Source organism: Danio aesculapii, unplaced genomic scaffold, assembly GCF_903798145.1.
Source record: "Danio aesculapii unplaced genomic scaffold, fDanAes4.1, whole genome shotgun sequence".
NCBI classification, from domain to species: Eukaryota; Metazoa; Chordata; class Actinopteri; order Cypriniformes; family Danionidae; genus Danio; species Danio aesculapii.
In genome coordinates, this window is record NW_026613662.1 from 32,161 (window position 1) to 51,319 (window position 19,159).

General features: G+C 41.8%; 1 protein-coding gene across 1 annotated transcript in view; it reads left to right on the top strand.

The window, feature by feature from the left end:
- Positions 1-11,472, top strand: part of LOC130220144 (NLR family CARD domain-containing protein 3-like) — a 35,356-nt gene extending 23,884 nt beyond the window's left edge. The window contains exons 7-9 of the mRNA XM_056452527.1: positions 1,456-1,651; positions 2,902-4,666; positions 10,769-11,472. Of these exons, the coding sequence (XP_056308502.1) occupies positions 1,456-1,651; positions 2,902-4,666; positions 10,769-10,970 (2,163 nt within the window). The 3' untranslated portion in view covers positions 10,971-11,472. The remainder of the gene's footprint in view (positions 1-1,455; positions 1,652-2,901; positions 4,667-10,768) is intronic.
- Positions 11,473-19,159: the final 7,687 nt, after the last annotated feature.

Consider the following 19,159-nt stretch of genomic DNA (forward strand, 5'->3'; position numbering starts at 1 on the left):
TGAAATAAAGTTGCTAAATAATTTGCAGTTGGTATTTGGAAATGGGTGGAAATCCCTGCTCATTGAGAAGAGCAGGAACGGTACAGTACAGACCAATGACTGTATAAAATAAGGACGACGCAACATCGCCTTTTCCCATTGAATGCTTTGAAGGCAAAACGCCTCGTGACGGGTACAAACTGTCAGAAAACACTGCTGAAATTGGAGCCTGGGCATGCGCAGAAGAACTGCCTGATGGAGCCAGAGGCGGAGCCACAGAATCAAGCTTCCAATCAAAAGCTTCTGCGTCAAATCAACCACGCCCCCTGAACTTCTCACTTGACCACCCGGATCTGCACTGTAACAAAGACTCACTAATATAAATATAAGCACTTACATTTAAAAACATGTAATAATGATTTATTAAAAAACTGTGTGATGTTAGCTGTTATAATTTAATAAAAACAATACATGTTGGTCTGCATAAATAAACGGTCTTTAGTTTAGACTCAGCTATGAGCTAAAAACACTCTGTTTACAGAAATGAAGATCTGCAACTGTATCAGCATAACCAGTGCCTTAAGTGACCAGAACCATATTTCAGGAAATTTTATTGCAAGTGTAAAGAATTTTTTTATTTGGGCTCAAGTCTCTTTCAGTAAACGGAGGAGGCAGCCAGCCCCCAGGGGGTGATCTAATGGCCGGGACTTTACTCAAATGCAGGCATGTGACACACTTGGTACAGACACACATCAAAGTCTCCAAAATCTCCAGTGACTTAAAACTTTTTTTTTTTAATTTGTCACTTTTTTGACATCTTGTTACTGGGAAAGTCTGCAAAGCCGCTAAAAATAGCAACAAAGACAGTAAATTAGCAAAACTTTTGACATATGTGTTCATTCATGTGTATTTGATGACTAGTCTAGATTAGGGCTAATCTTAGACGCCTATTAGGTTTTCACTGACAGTCCAAATTTAGCAGAGATGTCTTTGTTTAGATGTTATTAGACTCTGGTTTCCACAGCCGTTCAGATGTTGTGTTTCAGACATTTGTCAGGTATTTGTTCTCAAACTGCTCCTGTGTGTAGGACTAGTCTCTTAAACATCTTATCCAATGACTGTTGTCTTTTGTAGCTGTGAAATTTCATTTTTAATAACATGTGAACATTTCAAACACACGTCTGGTGTGTGATACTACCAGCTGTCACGTGTGTGCTGCATTGCGTATCCGGTGTGCGACCCCCTTTAGTGTAATGTGCTCAAAACCTGCCTGGATCTACTTTAACTGTGTGTTTATCTGAAAATAACCTTTGAATGTTCATCAGCTAATCAGAATCAAGCATTTAACAGACTCGTAGTATCATGTATTATAATGTATTTTCATTTATTGAGTAGTTTGTGAGTGTACAACTGTGTGTGAATGAATCTTTTGGATAAATATTGTTGTTGTTGTTGTTCTCTTTTCTTCACTCATAGAATCTTGAGAGTAAAATGTTCAGATTTCTGAAGAATGAACTGGAGAAATTTAAGAAAATCTTACAGGAAGAAAACAGTCAAGAGTTTGTAAAGGAGTTTAATGAGAACAGAAGCAGAATCACAGAAGCAGCTCTTGATCTCACACTCTTCTTCCTGAGAGAGATGAAGCAAGATCAAGCTGCTGATACTCTTGAGGGTAAGAGACTCATGGCTAGACCTACACAAAACCTGCAGATTTCCAAAGATTTTTAGTCCATCATTGAGTTTATTTATTTACTGTGTAAATGTGTGTACATTTATATTCATTCAGTTTGTTAATTTCAGTAATATTGTTGACTAATATGAAAATGTTCATGATTTATTTACAGTACAGTTTGTAAAGTCATATTTTCTGTCCTTTAGTAGATATATTATATGAGACTTGTGCTTTGTTTACCAATTAAGTAAGTCTAATTGGATTTGTATTGTAAACATTAAATATTATTATTAAAGTTAAAAAGGTGTTTTTTTTTTATTTCGTATATTAAGTTTTTAGTTATGATATTCCCTAAATCTTTCCACAGTTATCTGCAGATTGTTTACAAAATTCTCAACAGAAATGGCAAAAAATGTCTGAAAATTCTAGGCGTGTAACGGATCACGGTTGATCCATGATTCGAATGGATCACAACCCATGGTTAGGAAGACACGTGACCTGCGGATTAAATTTGTAACGATTGTTGAGAGATCTATATAAATTATGGTGATTTGCATATGATTATTAATCCTTCCAATCGCTGCATTCAAATCTGAAAATGCAAAATGAAGTTACAAACAGTCAAATAACACAGAAGTACTGGGAGAACAGTTTATAGTTCAGATAAAATCACTGATGTTTATGTTGAAGATTAAAATCACCATCATATGCTCGGAAATTAAACTTGTAGGCAGCAAAAAATCATCTAGCAATAAAACGAAGATTTATGAGTGAATAACTGAATCATTTTTTTGAAAATGAGACTACAAATAAATATGGGCTGTACAGATGATAATGTTAGATTTCTAAATTCAGCATTATCAGCAACAGTAGCAGTAACAGTGAATTTTTCACAGCAATGAATATTTTAATATTTATTTTTATTCAGCTGATTATTTCTTTATTTTATTGTTAATAATATTACACTTTATTAGTTCTGTTTCTTAAAGCCAAAGGTGTCCTGCAGTGCTGTTTCTGTAATAAATGGAAAGCAAATAACATTCGTCTCCTCTTCTTTTTGGCCGATCCGAAAAATGGCCCAATCTGTGACTAAAAAACCATAAAGTGATCTGAACCCTGAGATTTGTTCAGAGTTCTTTGATCTGTTACACCACTAGGAAATTCTGTCTGGCCCTACTCATGGCCATCTGTCAGACTGTCACTCACCAATTCAAGACTAAACCTTTCTGTTTCTTTGCTCCTGTGTTTAGATGAGCTGTTCTTCATCAATCAGCTTAAATGTAGCCTGAAGAAGAAATATCAAAGTGTGTTTGAAGGAATTGCTCAGCAAGGAGACTCCACCCTTCTGAATAACATCTACACAGATCTCTATATCACTCAGGGTGCGAGTGAACAGGTCAACACTGAACATGAGATCAGACAGATTGAAGCTGCTTCCAGACGTCATCAGTCACTAGAGATACAGGTTGAATGCAAACATTTGTTTGAAGCACCTGAACAAGACGAGCAGATCAGAACTGTCCTGACAAAAGGAGTTGCTGGCATTGGGAAATCAGTCTCTGTGCAAAAGTTTGTTCTGGATTGGGCTGAAGGAAGAGAAAATCAAGACATCAGCTTCATATTTCCTCTTCCATTCAGAGAGATCAACTTAAAGGAGAAAGAAAGACAAAGTTTAAAAGACCTCATAACTCAGTTTTTCCCAGAGACTAAAGGACTGGACCTTACAAGAAGCACACGATTCAAAGTCCTGTTCATCCTTGATGGATTGGATGAATGTCGTCTTCCTCTGAACTTTGCTGGTAATGAGACGTGTCGTGATGTATCTTCAGCAGTCTCACTGGATGTTCTCCTGACGAACCTCATCAAGGGAAATCTGCTTCCTTCTGCTCTCATCTGGATCACCAGCAGACCAGCAGCTGCCAGTAAGATTCCTGCTGACTGTATCGACCGGCTGACAGAGATACGAGGATTCAATGATGCCCAAAAGGAGGAGTACTTCAGAAAGAGACTCACAGATCAGAATCAGGCCAGAGAAATCATTGATCACATTAAACAGTCAAAGAGTCTCTTTATTATGTGCCACATCCCAGTCTTCTGCTGGATTTCAGCCACTGTTCTCCAGAACATATTAAAACTGAAACACAGGGCTAACGCCGAAACACTGCAGGAATCACCCACGACTCTGACACAGATGTACACACACTTTTTCCACTTTCAGATCCAGCAGAGCAGAAGAAAGTATGATGGAGAAAACACACCAGATGTCTCCTGGGATCCAAACCTCATCCTTTCACTGGGGAAACTGGCCTTCCAGCAGCTGGAAAGAAACAATGTGATCTTCTATGAGAGCGATCTGAAAGACTGTGGCATTGACGTCTATAAGGCATCGGTGTACTCAGGCATGTGTACCCAGATCTTTGAGGAGACGGGAATCATTCTTAGTACCATGTACTGCTTTCTTCACTTAAGCATTCAAGAGTTCATTGCAGCCCTTTATCAACATCTGTTTCTAGACATCAACAGGAAACGAGCAGAAAAAAACAGAAATGTGTCCATGATTGTTTTGCTGAAGACTGCAGTGGACAAGGCTCTGAAAAGTGAGAATGGACATCTGGACCTTTACCTTCGCTTCCTTCTCGGTCTGTCACTCCAGTCCAATCGACAACTCTTACAAGGCCTGTTGACACGGCAGGATGACAGAGACCAGAGCAAAAAGAAAATAATTGCGTACATCAAGAAGAAACTTGAAGGCAATCTGTCTCCAGAGAGATCCATCAATCTGTTCTACTGTCTGAATGAACTGAGCGACCAAACTCTGCTGAAAGAGATTCAGTCTCACCTCAGTAGAGGAAGTCTGTCACCTGCTGACCTTTCACCTGCCCAGTGGTCTGCTCTGGTCTTTGTGTTGTTGACCTCAGAGGAGGAGCTGGAGGAGTTTGAGCTTCAGAAATTCCAGAGATCAGACGAGTGTCTCATCAGACTATCAGCAGTCATCAAATCCTCCAAAAGAGCTCAGTAAGTCAAAGTGCTTCTTTCTCAAATTAAATAATATAGTATATCATGTTAATGAACATGCACAATAGTGATATCATCTGCACTTGAAAATACATTAATAATTGTTTCTTATTTAATATTTTAGTGTTTTTTTTATAACCGTTTAGATTCATGTTTTGGCAGTGGTTGTTTAAGGATAGTTTACCCAAAAAATAAATGTACAAATTTTTACTCACCCTCAAGGGGTTATAAACCTTTCTCAAACTTTATTTCTTCTGTTAAACATAAAAGAAGATGCCTGTAGACTGAAGCCTGTAACTATTTTCTTGCACACCAGTTGTTTTTCATACCATGTAGGTCAATGGCTAATGGTTTTCAGCTGTCATAAAAAACTTTTTTCTTTTAAGCAGAATAAAAAGATCATCAAGGTTTGGAACCACTTATGGTTAAGTAAATGTTCAGGAGAACTATCTCTTAAGAAGCAGCAAATAAGCCAGTAAACTACATGGTCTATTAGCAGAAATTGCACACAAGTCAGCTATAAAATGATACAGCACCTTAAAAGTCCTTTCTGGTAAGAGTGGAATGATCACACTGATGTTGTTTTCTCCATTCTGTCTTTGACCCATCTCTATGTTGATAATTATCAGGTAACACTGACTACGTTTACATGGACATCAGTAATGGAGTTCCCCTTCATATGGGAACTTCTACGTGTGTCTGTATTAAACAGACTTTTGGGAGTGCTTTAGACGACCAATCACTTCTGAAGATAAGAAAACGGGCCAATGAAATACCAATTGAATTGGCGGAGCTTAGCTCCACAGCTGAAACTGATGAGCCAATTAGGGCTATATCAGTCGGCTGCTGGAGCCAGCTCATCAGAATTGTTGCTTCAGACCCGATCTGAGACTGAAGAAACCTTCTGCTGAGCTGACTTCCAACTTTGAAAGAAAGCATTATTCTCACCAGTGCGAGGGAAGACGTTCTAGCGGCGGTCGAGCTGGGTTTCCCGTCCCCTTGGCGTTTCGCTGGTGACCTGAAAGAGCAGTTTGTTAAAAGAGCAGAATTCCCTAAGAGAGCACACGGTCGTGCAGCACGTCTTTTTAAAGATGTCGTTTTGACCGTGCGTTTCTGGATGCGGTGGTTTCCTCTCCCCGGATGACAGGCACGAGTACTGCGTCACATGCTTGGGGGTCCAACATGTTGATGCGGTGCTCGCGGACAGTTCTTGCCCGCATTGCGATGGCTTGACTGTTGCGCAACTGAGGTCGCGGCGAGCTCTTTTATTAGGGCAAGTCACCCCTGCTGCTCCCCGCCAAGCGGTTAGCACTCGGGCAGGCCTGAGGGTTACAGTGGGGGCTAATCCGTCGCCTTCGGGCCCGCGGACCCCTCGCTCCTCGTCAGTGCGCTCTGTTTCTGCTTCGAGTGTTAGCACTGGTCCATCCTCTGGGTTGGCCGCGCTCTCATTAGATGACACCGGGGACGTGATGTCCATCGCTGCATCGGAGGGCGGGCTGACATGCTCTGATGAAGATCCGGACCCCCTGCCACCCTCCGGGGTTGTCAGTGAGGTTCCGGATCTGGAGTAGGACATGTTAGCCGTGTTATTCCGGGCTGCTTCGGCCGTGGGACTGGAGATGGCTTGTCCCCCAGAACCTCGGCCGGGCCGCTTTGATGGGTGTTACGTGGGGGTGAAGAAGGCGAAGCCAGATTAGCATTGTGTTATCCTTCCTTCAGGATAAGCTGGAGCGTAGGCTGTCACCCTCCACACTCAAGGTTTACGTGGCTGCGATCTCCGCTCATCATGACGCGGTGGATGGCAACACGCTCGGGAAGCATGATCTAATCATCCGATTCCTCAGAGGCGCGCGACGATTAAATCCGTCCCGCCCCCCTCTCATGCCCTCTTGGGACCTCTCTATAGTCCTGGCAGGTCTGCAGAGAGATCCGTTCGAGCCACTCGATTCGGTATCCCTTAGATTTCTGTCATTTAAGACAGCTCTGCTGATCGCATTGGCGTCATTCAAGAGAGTTGGGGATCTGGAGGCATTTTCGGTCAGCGAATCGTGCCTTGAATTCGGGCCGGGTTACTCTCACGTTGTCCTGAGACCCCGACCTGGCTATGTGCCCAAGGTTACCTCATGGGCGTTAGCACGCGGCGCCTCTCTCACAGATATCTGCAGAGCTGCAGGTTGGGCGACACCTAACACATTTGCGAGGTTCTATAACCTCCGAGTGGAGCCAGTTTTCTCCCGGTTATTGGGTAATCCCAGTCAATCGGGGGAGAATTAAGCTCGGTGTCACAAACGCTTGCTGCGCCAGGCTCCCTAAACCGGAGATGCGTGCGCTTTTTCCTATTCTACTAGTAAGTTTCCCTTTCCAGGCGAACCCTAGAGAATTCCTCCGAGGCCCCCAGCATCGACTCAGCGGAGGAGTCGAGTGCATGGCTCAGTGTGCGGTTGGTATGCCCATTAGGTCTACACGCATATTGAGGATCGGTGCCAGCTATGTGCATCCCCATTTGGTGATGTCATATGCATTATTACCACGGTGTGTTCGCCCTTATTAGACGGTCCCGTGTCTTCCCTAAACCGCTAACCAGCTTATCATATGTAGCACTCCCCCTTATTAGGGCTAGTCCATATGTCTCCTTACCATCAGGTCTCCCCTTTTAGGGTAGCAGGTGGTCTCCGCTGCGTCCTCCCCCTTCGGGGACTGGCACGCTTCCCAACGTACTGTCGTATTTCCAAAAATCCCTAGTCTATATTAGCTAGGTAAAAGCACACTTACGACCCCCGTTTTAAAACTTTTATTCCCATGTAATGGTAATATGTTGGGCCTAGGGGACGTTGGAAGGTTGCGCTCTTGGTGATGTCAGTGCGCTCACGCTTTGGCTTGGCAAACTACACATCAGGAGCGCGACAGGCTTAGCTGCTGTGGCGCTTTCCATACAGTCTCCCAAAAGTCTGTTTAATACAGACACACGTAGAAGTTCCCATATGAAGGGGAACGTCCTGGTTACGTACGTAACCCACGTTCCCCGAATAGGGAACGGAGACGTGTGTCTCCACTGCCACAGCACCTGAGTCTCCAGCTGGGAGCTGAGCGATCGGCTCTTCAGCAGGCAAATTCTGATGAGCTGGCTCCAGCAGCCGACTGATATAGCCCTAATTGGCTCATCAGTTTCAGCTGTGGAGCTAAGCTCCGCCAATTCAGTTGGCATTTCATTGGCCCGTTTTCTTATCTTCAGAAGTGATTGGTCATCTAAAGCACTCCCAAAAGTCTGTTTAATACAGACACACGTCTCCGTTCCCTATTCGGGGAACGTACGTAACCAGGACGTTATTTGCCTTAATCTAATTAAGACAATAATAAGATTAAGGTGTTTACATGAGCTGCTTTTTGAATTATAAGTTGCTTTCATGTTGCACATAATTCAATTATTGTCATCAAGTCACCACACTATCCGCATTTTTTCCAGGGTTTCCTGTAATTTCAGGTGTTTTATTTTTAATTTATCGACTTTACGTACAGTTTGGCACTTTCACTTTCATTCTGGAGCATTTCCTGCATGCCCCCTGTGACAAAAGAGATATTAGATGCATCTATGAACTGCTGGAAGAGTGTTGTTTTAATGGAAGTTCATACCGCATGCTGAACGAAAGAAAAAACCTCCGCATTTCATGTTGCAGCCGTCTGTGGTCTGTACTGACTCTGTAGGTGCAGAGTGTCAAACAGCTGTGTGTGTGTGTATAGACTATCCTGTTCGAAACGCGCCGATAAGTCCTACATGACGGTAATAGTTCATTTAATGTGTTTACATGTCTGTACTGCACTTTAAAAATGCGACTAAAATCAGCATACTCCACACGTCTTAATTCGATTTCACTTTAGTTTGATTATCCTTAATCGGATAAAGTTAATCAAAAAACACTGTTTATATGGTTAATTCTTAATCACAGTATTGTCTTAATCACATTAAAATCAAATTATTGGTATCCATGCAGTGTTGGGCAGTAGCGTCACTACTTGAACTTAACTACATTTCTCAGTAGCGTGGCGGTAGCGTCGCTACTTTCAAATCAAATGTAAAAATCAATGTAAAAGTAGCTTACTTTTAAATCAAATAGCTTTTCAGTAGCAAAGCTATTTTATTAGTAAAGTAGCGCAGTAGCGTCCACACAAGCTACATTTACCGATCACAGATCAATAAGTGACGGCACCGACACTCACGGAGCTGTGAGGCCAGTGTCTAGCCGATGAAAGTAAATCCATATGATGGCGAGAATGATGATTTCTTCTTCTTCTTCCTGTTTTACGGTGTTCGACAACAAAGGTTTTGGTGCATTACTGCCACCTCTGGTGAAACTTGCTTGATGGAAAGATGACTGAGGGAGAGGAGTTATTTCCTCATGACCATACCTCCAGGAGTACATGTTAAGATGCAATACCTTAATTCCTGATGCTGTGCTCAAAAAATAAAAATAATTTAGTGTGTGTGTATATATATATGTTTCCCTTTACTATTAATGACTATAGTATTTTAAATGAGTAACACCTGGTGTTATTGGATTGTTTGTTTTAGCTGTTATATACTATAATGTGTCTCTGTTTAGTACAGCATATTATTTACAGTGAATAACTGAACTGAACTATTCTGCCTCATATGTTTCATTAACAGTTTTATTGATCACTAAGATGTGATTGACTTGGATTTAAGTTGCTTTGATTTAAAAATGAAAATTGCAAAAATAGTTTAGATGTAGCTAAGCCTCTTTTGCCAAGTAGCTTTTAACTTAGGTTGCTACATTTCCTAGTGGGTAGCTTTTAGTGTAGTTAAGCTACATTTTAAGTAGAGTAGCTAATAGCTTAGCTCAGTACATTTTTCAAGTAACTTGCCCAACTCTGTGTCCATGTAAACGCACTCAGACACAGACACACACTCATACACACTGATACACTATCGTCAGTTTTGTTTACCCAATTCACCTATACTGTATGTATTCGCGCTGTGGGGAAAACTGGAGCTGGGACTCAAACCAGCGACCTTCTTGTTGTTAGGCGAAAGTGCTAACCACTGAACCACAGTGCCGCCCTCTTCTTTATCATATCTTCCTCTAATCATGCAGGCAGGCAAAGCAAATGTAAGAGGTGGATCTAGGTGCAGTTCTAATGTTAAATAAAATCCATACACAAAGAAAATGACAGAGCTGAAGACCAGAAAACACAGACAAGAGAAACATACACACATACAGCAAACTCTGATCAACACATAATGACTGAAACAGAGGAGCTTAAACACACAGAAGCTAGTAATTTAACAGGGGTGAAGAGTAACTGGGCAACTAACAAGGGGAAAACTGAAGTGAACACAGAGAATACAAGGATAATACAACAGTACAAGGACAGGACAACCAGGACCATGACATAGCTCCCTTATAGGAGAAGATTCTAGATGATCCTCAGAGGAAAACACAAAACAAGAGTGAGTTCAGCAAGCTGGAGGTGCTACAGTGGACAAGGGTAATGGGGGAGAGGCAGGTAAATGAAACCATGACAGGGTACAGGACAGATGGTGAGGGGGAAACTGACAGACAGGTGAACAGGAAGGAGGACAAAGCCAAGGCAGGGACAACTGGACAGTAAACCAGGGCAGATCGTGTGGATCAGGATAAACAGCTGGAGCACAGAGATATAATGTGTCCTTAAATTTTGCATTCACAGGTGAGGCAGTCCTTATCACTGGCACTTCTAAATAGATGTATTTATTTTCTATATTTCTGTATCTCTGTTTGCTTTTATTTGTCTGTTGATATGCAGCTTTTAAATGTGCTAAAGGAAATTATTATTATTTAGTTTGTTCATGTGTTTTATTGTCTGTCATCTGTGGACCTTTGTGTAGGATCTTCTCGTCTTTTGATAAAAATATTTCTTCATCTATTCAGACATCTGAAGGAAGCCATTTACTTTTGTTGCATAAACCTAAATCCTATTAAAAGCTCAAATCACCAGATGTGCTCACTAATTGGTGAAGTTAAACCAGTCACTACAGTCAGATGTGCTTCAGACTATTAAACACACCAGATGAACACATACATATTGTGTTTGTCCTCTACACAGGCTACAGGGCTGTAAACTCACTGTTCGGGCCTGTGAGAGTTTGTCTTCAGCTCTACAATCTTCAAACTGTGTCCTGAGAGAGCTGGAGCTGAGTAACAATGACCTGCAGGATTCAGGAGTGAAGCTTCTCTCTGATGGACTGAAGAGTCAACAATGTAAACTGGAGACACTGAGGTCTGAGTTTAAACACCTGATTGATTGATTAATTGATTGATTGCTTGATTGATTGCGTTTTTGTTTTGTTACATCAGACAGATCACATTAAAGCTGCGGTCACACTGGGCTGTGTGTGTGCTAAATTCTGTCGTACGGCGCTGTGAATAGGGGCGGGATTAAACATGCTTATTAGACATTTAAAAAAGCGAGCGATTGCTCTGTTTTAAATTTCTGCCCAGAGAGGTCGTGTTTTGATCCTCAATTGGTCTCATAAAGTCAAGTGATGCGATTTCACAGGTTATAGTTCACCAAGCTTGAACTTTGCACTGCAGAACCTGCGAAACTCGACGCATGACCCTGCATTTCCGCATTCGCGTGCGTATGAATGGAAGTCTATGGGAGGAAAAGCCCAGTGAGACCGCAGCTTAACAGTGTGGTTTTTAGTAATGTGTGCTCTTTCTCAGATTGGTCATGTGTAATCTCACTGTTCAGTCCTGTGAGAGTTTGTCTTCAGTTCTTCAGTCGTCAAACTGTGTCCTGAGAGAGCTGGACCTGAGTAACAATGACCTGCAGGATTCAGGAGTGAAGCTTCTCTCTGATGGACTGAAGAGTCAACACTGTGAACTGGAGACACTGAGGTAAATGATTCTCTACTCGGCAATATCACACAGACATTTGCAGGGATGTGATTTTATTCATATCTACACATTGAAAATTATTATATGATTATGTCTATGTGTTGACTCAGAATAAAAAAAGACAAATCTATTTAAATGTATTACTGAATAAACTGCATGAAGCTGCATTTTCAGAATTGAAGTAACTCTTTTCCTGATGTACACCATAAGGGTGTCAAAACAGTTCGGCATCTGTTCAGTAATAGATCATAACTGGTTGTAACATACTGATGTAATTTATCTCATATGTGCTTTGTCATTGTAGATGACTATGGTGAGGGAGGTGAGCACGGTTAAGTTATGTTTTATGAGCTGCGCATGCGTAAGAAAATGTGTGCACTAGCGCGGGTTTTTTTGGGGATAAAAAAAAGGATCCCTGTCTGTTTTTTCGGGAGTTATGTGTTGGAGAGAATAAAGTGTGTTACAAATAAAAAGAACCGCTGTAGTGATTTGATTTAACATTGGTAGCGGAGGATGGCTGCTGCTGGGAATTACAAAAATCCGCCATTGTTTGACGAATAAACAGCTTATGAAAGTTGGAAAAATGAGATTGAAATCTGGAAACGCGTCACAGACCTGGACAAAAAGAAACAAGCCTTGGCAGTTACCTTGTCACTAACAGGCTGAACAAGAAACAGCGCACTGGAAATACCCGCGGATGATTTGAATGCTGACAATGGTATGCAAACATTAATAGAAAAATTGGACTCTGTGTTTTTAAAAGAAGAAAAAGAGATCGACAATACGAAGCGTACACAGAGTTTGACCGGATCACAAGAGAAAGCGGTGTTTCTATGGTGGGCTACATCGTCAAGTTAAAAGTCGATACAACAGTGTGCGTAAGTTCAAAATGGAGCTCCCAGATGTTGTACTAGCTTTCAAGTTACTCGATACCGCTGGTCTTACTGTTAAAGATAAACAATTAGCGCTAACAGCTTGCCCCACCGTTTCTTTCACGGACATGAAATCAGCCTTGAAAAGAATAATTGTCGATAATGTTACTTCACCACAAGAGGGCGCCAGTACTCTGCAGAGCGCAGATGACGCTTACTACATAGGATACTTAGGCAAACGGGGAACTAAGCTAAATACTACACAGCAATTCCAAACTGTAGCTCAAGGTACAAATCCCCTTGATAAATATGGGAGAATAACAAAATGTGCTATTGCCAAAGCACATTTCACTGGGCAAAGGACTGTCCAAATAAAATGGAACATGTAAAAATGACAAAAGATGTAAGATTAAAAGATGACATTGAAGAACGTAACATCACTTTGTTTTCAAATGATTCTATGTCTAACTAGGAAATCTTCATGGTGGAGGCTTTAGGATCAGCTGTGATAGACACAGCCTGTACAAGAACCGTGTGTGGGGAAAAATGGCTTGAAGATTACACAAGTGGGCTAACAGAGAGTGAGTTCCAAAAAATAAGTGAGAAACAAAGTGCAAGACCTTTTAGATTTGGTGATGGCAAAGTTGTTCACTCCACAAAGAAAGTTACTATTGCAGCAAGAATAGGACACACCAAATGCAAAATATAGACAGAAGTTGTTCCTGCTGATATACCAATGCTTTTAAGCAAAGCATCACTCAAAAGAGCAAGTGCAGTTCTGGACATTGCACATGACAAAGCAACAAAAACAACCTGTTAAACTTGAGCTAACATCTTCAGGACATTTCTGTGTGAACTTGAGAGATGACCGCATTCTAGATGAAAAGGAGACAAGTGAGACCAAGACACCAAATGAAGAAAATCTGTCTGTAACAGAAAACATGACAACTAAAAAAAAGGAGAGAGTACTGTTGAAACTACACAGAGAATTTGGACATGCTTCAGCCGATAGACTAAAAAAATTACTGGCCTGCTCAGGTAATCATGATGATGAAAGCAACACTGTTCTCGTGAACATTGTGAAAAACTGTGATACATGTAGTAGATACAGTAAGCCAAAACATAACCCTGTTGTAGGTTTGCCTATGGCATCAACATATAATGAGACTGTGGCAGTGGACTTGCATGAGCTTGGGCCTGGAATATGGTATTTGCATGCTATTGACCACTTCACATGCTTCAGTGCAGGGAGTATTGTCACCACAAAGAACCCAAGAGAGATAGTGAATCACTTTATTCACTGTTGGATAAGTGTTCATGGTCCTCCATGCAGACTGTTTAGTGACAACGGAGGTGAATTTAATAATGATGAAATGAGGGATATGGCTGAAAATGTTAACATTGAAGTTAAAACAACTGCGGCTCACAGCCCATGGAGCAATGGGCTTTTAGAAAGGCATAATCAGACCCTCACTAAAATTTTGCTGAAGGTGAAAAAGGACAACAACTGTGACTGGAAAACAGCCCTTGACTGGGCATTAATGGCTAAGAACACAATGCATAATGTACACGGTTTCAACCCTTACCAGCTAGTGTTTGAGCAAAACCCGAATCTGCTTTCAGTTCTCACTGATAAGCCACCAGCTCTGGAAACAAGTACAAGTACCAGGGTTGCTAAACAAATTGAAACACTGCATGCAATGAGAAAAGCATTCACAGAAGCCGAATGCTCAGAAAGAATCAGAAGAGCCCTTCGTAAGCAACTGCGACCTGTTCATGATAGATATTAGACGGGAGACAAAGTATATTAAAAGAGAATAGACTGCAGTGAGTGGAAAGGTCCAGGTGTGGTCCTAGGCCAAGATGGTGTAGTTGTATTTGTCAGGCATGGCGGAACCTACAGTATGTACGAGTGCATCAGTCTAGACTAAGAAAGGTTGGACAAATATTGTGGGCTGCCAGACAAAGCAGACCTGACATAATGTGTGACATGCTTCTTGGCATCTAACACAAAGCATGCTACTGTTCAGACCCTGCATTGTGCAAATAAACTTATCACAAAACTCAAATCAGTAGAGGTTAACTTGAGGTTTCAGTACTTGGGGAACAACAGCTCTGTTAAGCTAGTAGTGTTCAGTAATTCCTCAATGGGAAACCTACCAGATGGTGGCACACAAGGTGGACATTTCATCATGCTTATGGGAGAAAATGGAAAATTCTCACCAATATCCTGGCAGTCAAAATGCATCAGGAGAGTTGTATGAAATACCTTAGCAGGAGAGGCTTTGGCACTTGCAGACGGGATTGACAATGCAGTTTTCTTTGCTACACTCTACTCAGAGGTCACCACTGGTGACTGCTCATGCAACAACTTGCCCATTGTATGTATAACAGACAATCATTCTCTTCTCGATGCTCTCAAATCTACAAAATCTGTTACTGAAAAGAGACTGCACCTAGAAATCAGCAGCACGAAAGAGCTTATGCACTCTGGAACTATTGAGCAGATCTTGTGGTCAGAGACCAAAGAGCAGTTGGCTAACTGTTTGACAAAAAAGGGGGCATCTGCACTTGGCCTTCTGAAAGCTCTCAGCACAGGCGTTTGCAATCTCAACTTTTGAATGTACTTTTAAAATGTTTTGCTTTTGTTGATGTTTAGTTTTTCTGACTGGGACTATAAAGTTTTATATATATATATATATATATATATATATATATATATATATATATATATATATATATATATATATATATATATATATATAAATTATTATTATTTTTTTTTAAAGGGGGAGTTTAAGTTATGTTTTATGAGCTGCGCATGCGTAAGAAAAGTGTGTGCGCTAGCAGGGTTTTTTCGGGGGGATATAAAAAAGGATCCCTGTCTGTGTTAGAGAGAGTAAAGTGTGTTACAAATAAGAAGAACCGCTGTAGTGATTTGATTTAACAAGCACGAATGCTGCGCGCACACGCACACACACAAACACATGCTCTCTCTCTCTCTCACACACACACACAGCTGTGGTTATAAATGTGTGTGTTCTTGTGTTCAGGGCTGTTTCCTCACACTGGATCCAAACACAGCACACACTCGGCTCATTCTGTCTGAGGAGAACAGAGAGGTGAAGAGTGTGTTAGAGGATCAGCTGTATCCTGATCATCCAGACAGATTTGATGATCATCCTCAGGTGTTGTGCAGAGAGAGTGTGTGTGGACGCTGTTACTGGGAGATTGACTGGAGTGGAGATGATTATGTGTGTATATCAGTGTCATATAAGAGCATCAGGAGGAAGGGAAAAGGTGCTGAGTGTTGGTTTGGATATAATGCTCAGTCCTGGAGTCCTGGACACACACACTGATATCCCAGTAGAGCCGCTCAGCAGTAGAATAGGAGTGTTTGTGGATCACAGTGCAGGAACTCTGATCTTCTACAACATCTATAGAGACACAATGAGCCTCATCCACTCAGTCCAGACCACATTCACTGAGCCGCTCTATGCTGGATTTAATGTATATTCTGGATCATCAGTGAAACTGTGCTGAAGACTGAGAGACTGAGGAGAGATTTACTCATAATCCTCTGTAGGATCAGTCAGCAGCGGTGTGTGTGTGTGTGTGTGTGTGTGACAGATTTTTTTTGCTGTTGATTTTTTATAAAATACTTTATTACATGATTTTTCATTTCACACATTGTAACTCCACAGCAGATGTAACAGCAGCTCTCCTTCCTCCACATTCCAGACAGCGTCCTTATAACACCACTGTTGTTCAAAGTTTTCAGCATCATTTATGGCCTTGTAATACTTCAAATCTATTGTAATTCTTGATCTTACGAATGCTTTAAACATTAAATCTCTTGATCATGTACATCATCTATTTAGTTTCTTCTTGGATAAGTAGAGCAAGTTTTGCTGGAGCAACTAAACAGTTAATGCATTGCCATTTCAGTTTGTGTTTCTGACTATAGCCCGCTCCAGAATAAACTTACACTGAGTCAAATTCCCTCCACATTTCAGGAAAACTCTGCTCAACATATCAAACTATTGTGTTAAGCATGTACACTCCAAATAGCACTGATACACAGTCTCTCTATGTCCACAGAAGATACACTTGTCATGGACACTAGAGTTAACAACACATATGAAAGCATTCACTGCCACAATCCCCTGCTAAATCCTCCACTGTAAATCCCCAACACGTTTTGTCAATGGTGGTTTAAACAAAACTCTTCACACTGGTTTCCCCCCCCCCCCTAAAGTATCATTAAATATCCATTCTTTCTGTTAATCTGCCTTTGTCTTCTCTCTGATCCGTAATAATAATAATAACATTAGACATTTGTTTGTACATGATGTGCTCTCTTCAACAAGCAGCTTTTCTCTTCATTCTGCAGGCTGTTTGCTCTGGCAGTTGGTCAAATATTTGTAAGCTAGCCTTAAAGAGCCCATATTATGGGTTTTTGAAAATGCCCTTCCATGTAGTGTGTAACACAGCTCTAAGTGAAGTGAAATATCCAGCTAAGGCTTAAATCTGTAAGTGTACAGTGTTTAAAACTATTGATTCATCTATAAAAGAGTCGACTCATAGTGCTTCAAACGAGTCGTCTTGATAACGAGTCATTAGGTGTTTCGCGATGACGCAGCTAGGAAACACAAGTAGTTGGGCACGCAAACCCGGTAGATTTGAAACCTGCGGCCCCGCCCACTAACAGAAAAAAAGTCTCACACACACACACACACACACACACAGACAGACACCGGTCGAATGAAGTCACGCTGTGCAGATGGATATTATTGAGTCTAATTAAAGAGGAAACCTCAGCATTATAGCCCAGCCTTGAGCAGTTCTGAGTGCTTCTGAAAACTATCTGCTTTCAAAGAAGACTTCATCAGTTTGTTAAAGGAAGGATCAGTGAAGACTGTCTGAACATGGATCAGTGGATCATGGATCAGTTTCTTCCCCCATTTCACCAGTGTAAGTACGTGCGATTAAAATTATTGCCTCGTTTACTCTATCTTGCAAATGATGTATTTAGTTGTGTTTTGTTACTTGTAACCGTGTGTGCTGTATCAGGTTAACTCTTTATATTCTCATATCGCGTGTACAGCCACGTTGAAAACGCGACGCGTGCCGCTTTGATTACGGATCGTCAGCTGTTTACACACATGCAACGGTCAAGTAATGTGTGTGTGTGTCTCCCCGTGTGTGTAACGCACAGGTATTCGCGGATATAACTGAGCGCCGCGCCGCCTCAATTCAGCCGCTCATTTATGGACGCGCTGGCCCTGTGTGTGTGTGTCTCCTCGTGTGTGTAGCGCACGGGTAGTCGCGGATATAACTGAGCGCCGCGCCGCCTCAATTCAGCCGCTCCTTTATGGACGCGCCGGCCCTGTGTGTGTGTGTGTGTAACGCACGGGTATTCGCGGATATAACCGAGCGCCGCGCCGCCTCAATTCAGCCGCTCATTTATGGACGCGCCGGCCCTGTGTGTGTGTGTCTCTTCGTGTGTGCAACGCACGGGTATTCGCGGATATAACTGAGCGCCGCGCCGCCTCAATTCAGCCGCTCCTTTATGGACGCGCCGGCCCTGTGTGTGTGTGTGTGTAACGGACGGGTATTCGCGGATATAACTGAGCGCCGCGCCCTCTCTATTCAGCCGCTCATTTATGGACGCGCAGGCCCTTTGTGTGTGTGTGTGAAAAGAGTAAGAAGACTGTGACTAGGAGGCTAGGAGATCTCCTCGCCAGTTCTTGGACTTTTTGCTCAATAAAATAGTTCGTCGTCAGTATTTTCTAGTCCATCGTCTGTGTTTACATTCACCCACTGGCAGCCAAAATCCACTATAAAGCGTGTATACACTGTGACTACTTTTATATTGTAGATTAGCAGCTGGGCATTTCACTCTGTCTCGCGCTGAAGCCTGTCACTGTCGACCAATCGCAGCAGGCTGCCATTGGTCCAATCAGCGCAGATTAGCTTCGCGCTGAGGAGGGGTTTGGGAACAAATGAATCGCTGAACGATTCATATGGGAGTCGCTGGGATAATTAGGTAAAAATAAATGCATATTATAAGACCATCAAAGTGTTGTTTGACCTTGCATGCATATTAGACTGTTGTTGGAGACCCTTACAACCTAAATATGACCCTATTTCATGTATAATATGGGCTCTTTAAATAAAAATCAGTTATTCTGCAATCAGGTGATGTGCTCCATCAGGCACAATCATCTTAATAGTATCTTGTAGTGTGCTGTGCTGCAGTTTTTATATCTTGTAGTTAGTGCACGTTTAAGATTTGAGATAATATATGAGCAATATCACACTCGTAGCAGTGCGATCACGCCGTCCTCAACCCGAAAGTGAAAAAGAAAGTGACCTTTTTGCTGATGAAAGCGAGGACCATGAGGGAGAGGGTCGGTGTAGCTGATGAAAGTAAAGACCGTGGGGTTCGCTCACTATTCTGCTGCCAAAGGTGGCCGCCCAGGTTGCTTCAAAGCAAGCGCCATCCCTGAACACACGTCGGCCACAACAGGAAATAAAAAAAAACTGCAACTGCGTAATTTTTTTTAACGCGTTAAATATTTAAAATTCATCACGTGCGTCAACGCGCTAATTTTGACAGCCCTAATATATATATATGGTGTGCAAAGCAGCCAGTATTTGTATCTGTATTTGTTGAGGGGGAAAAGTATTTGTATTTGTAAGCAAGTAAAATTCTAAATGGG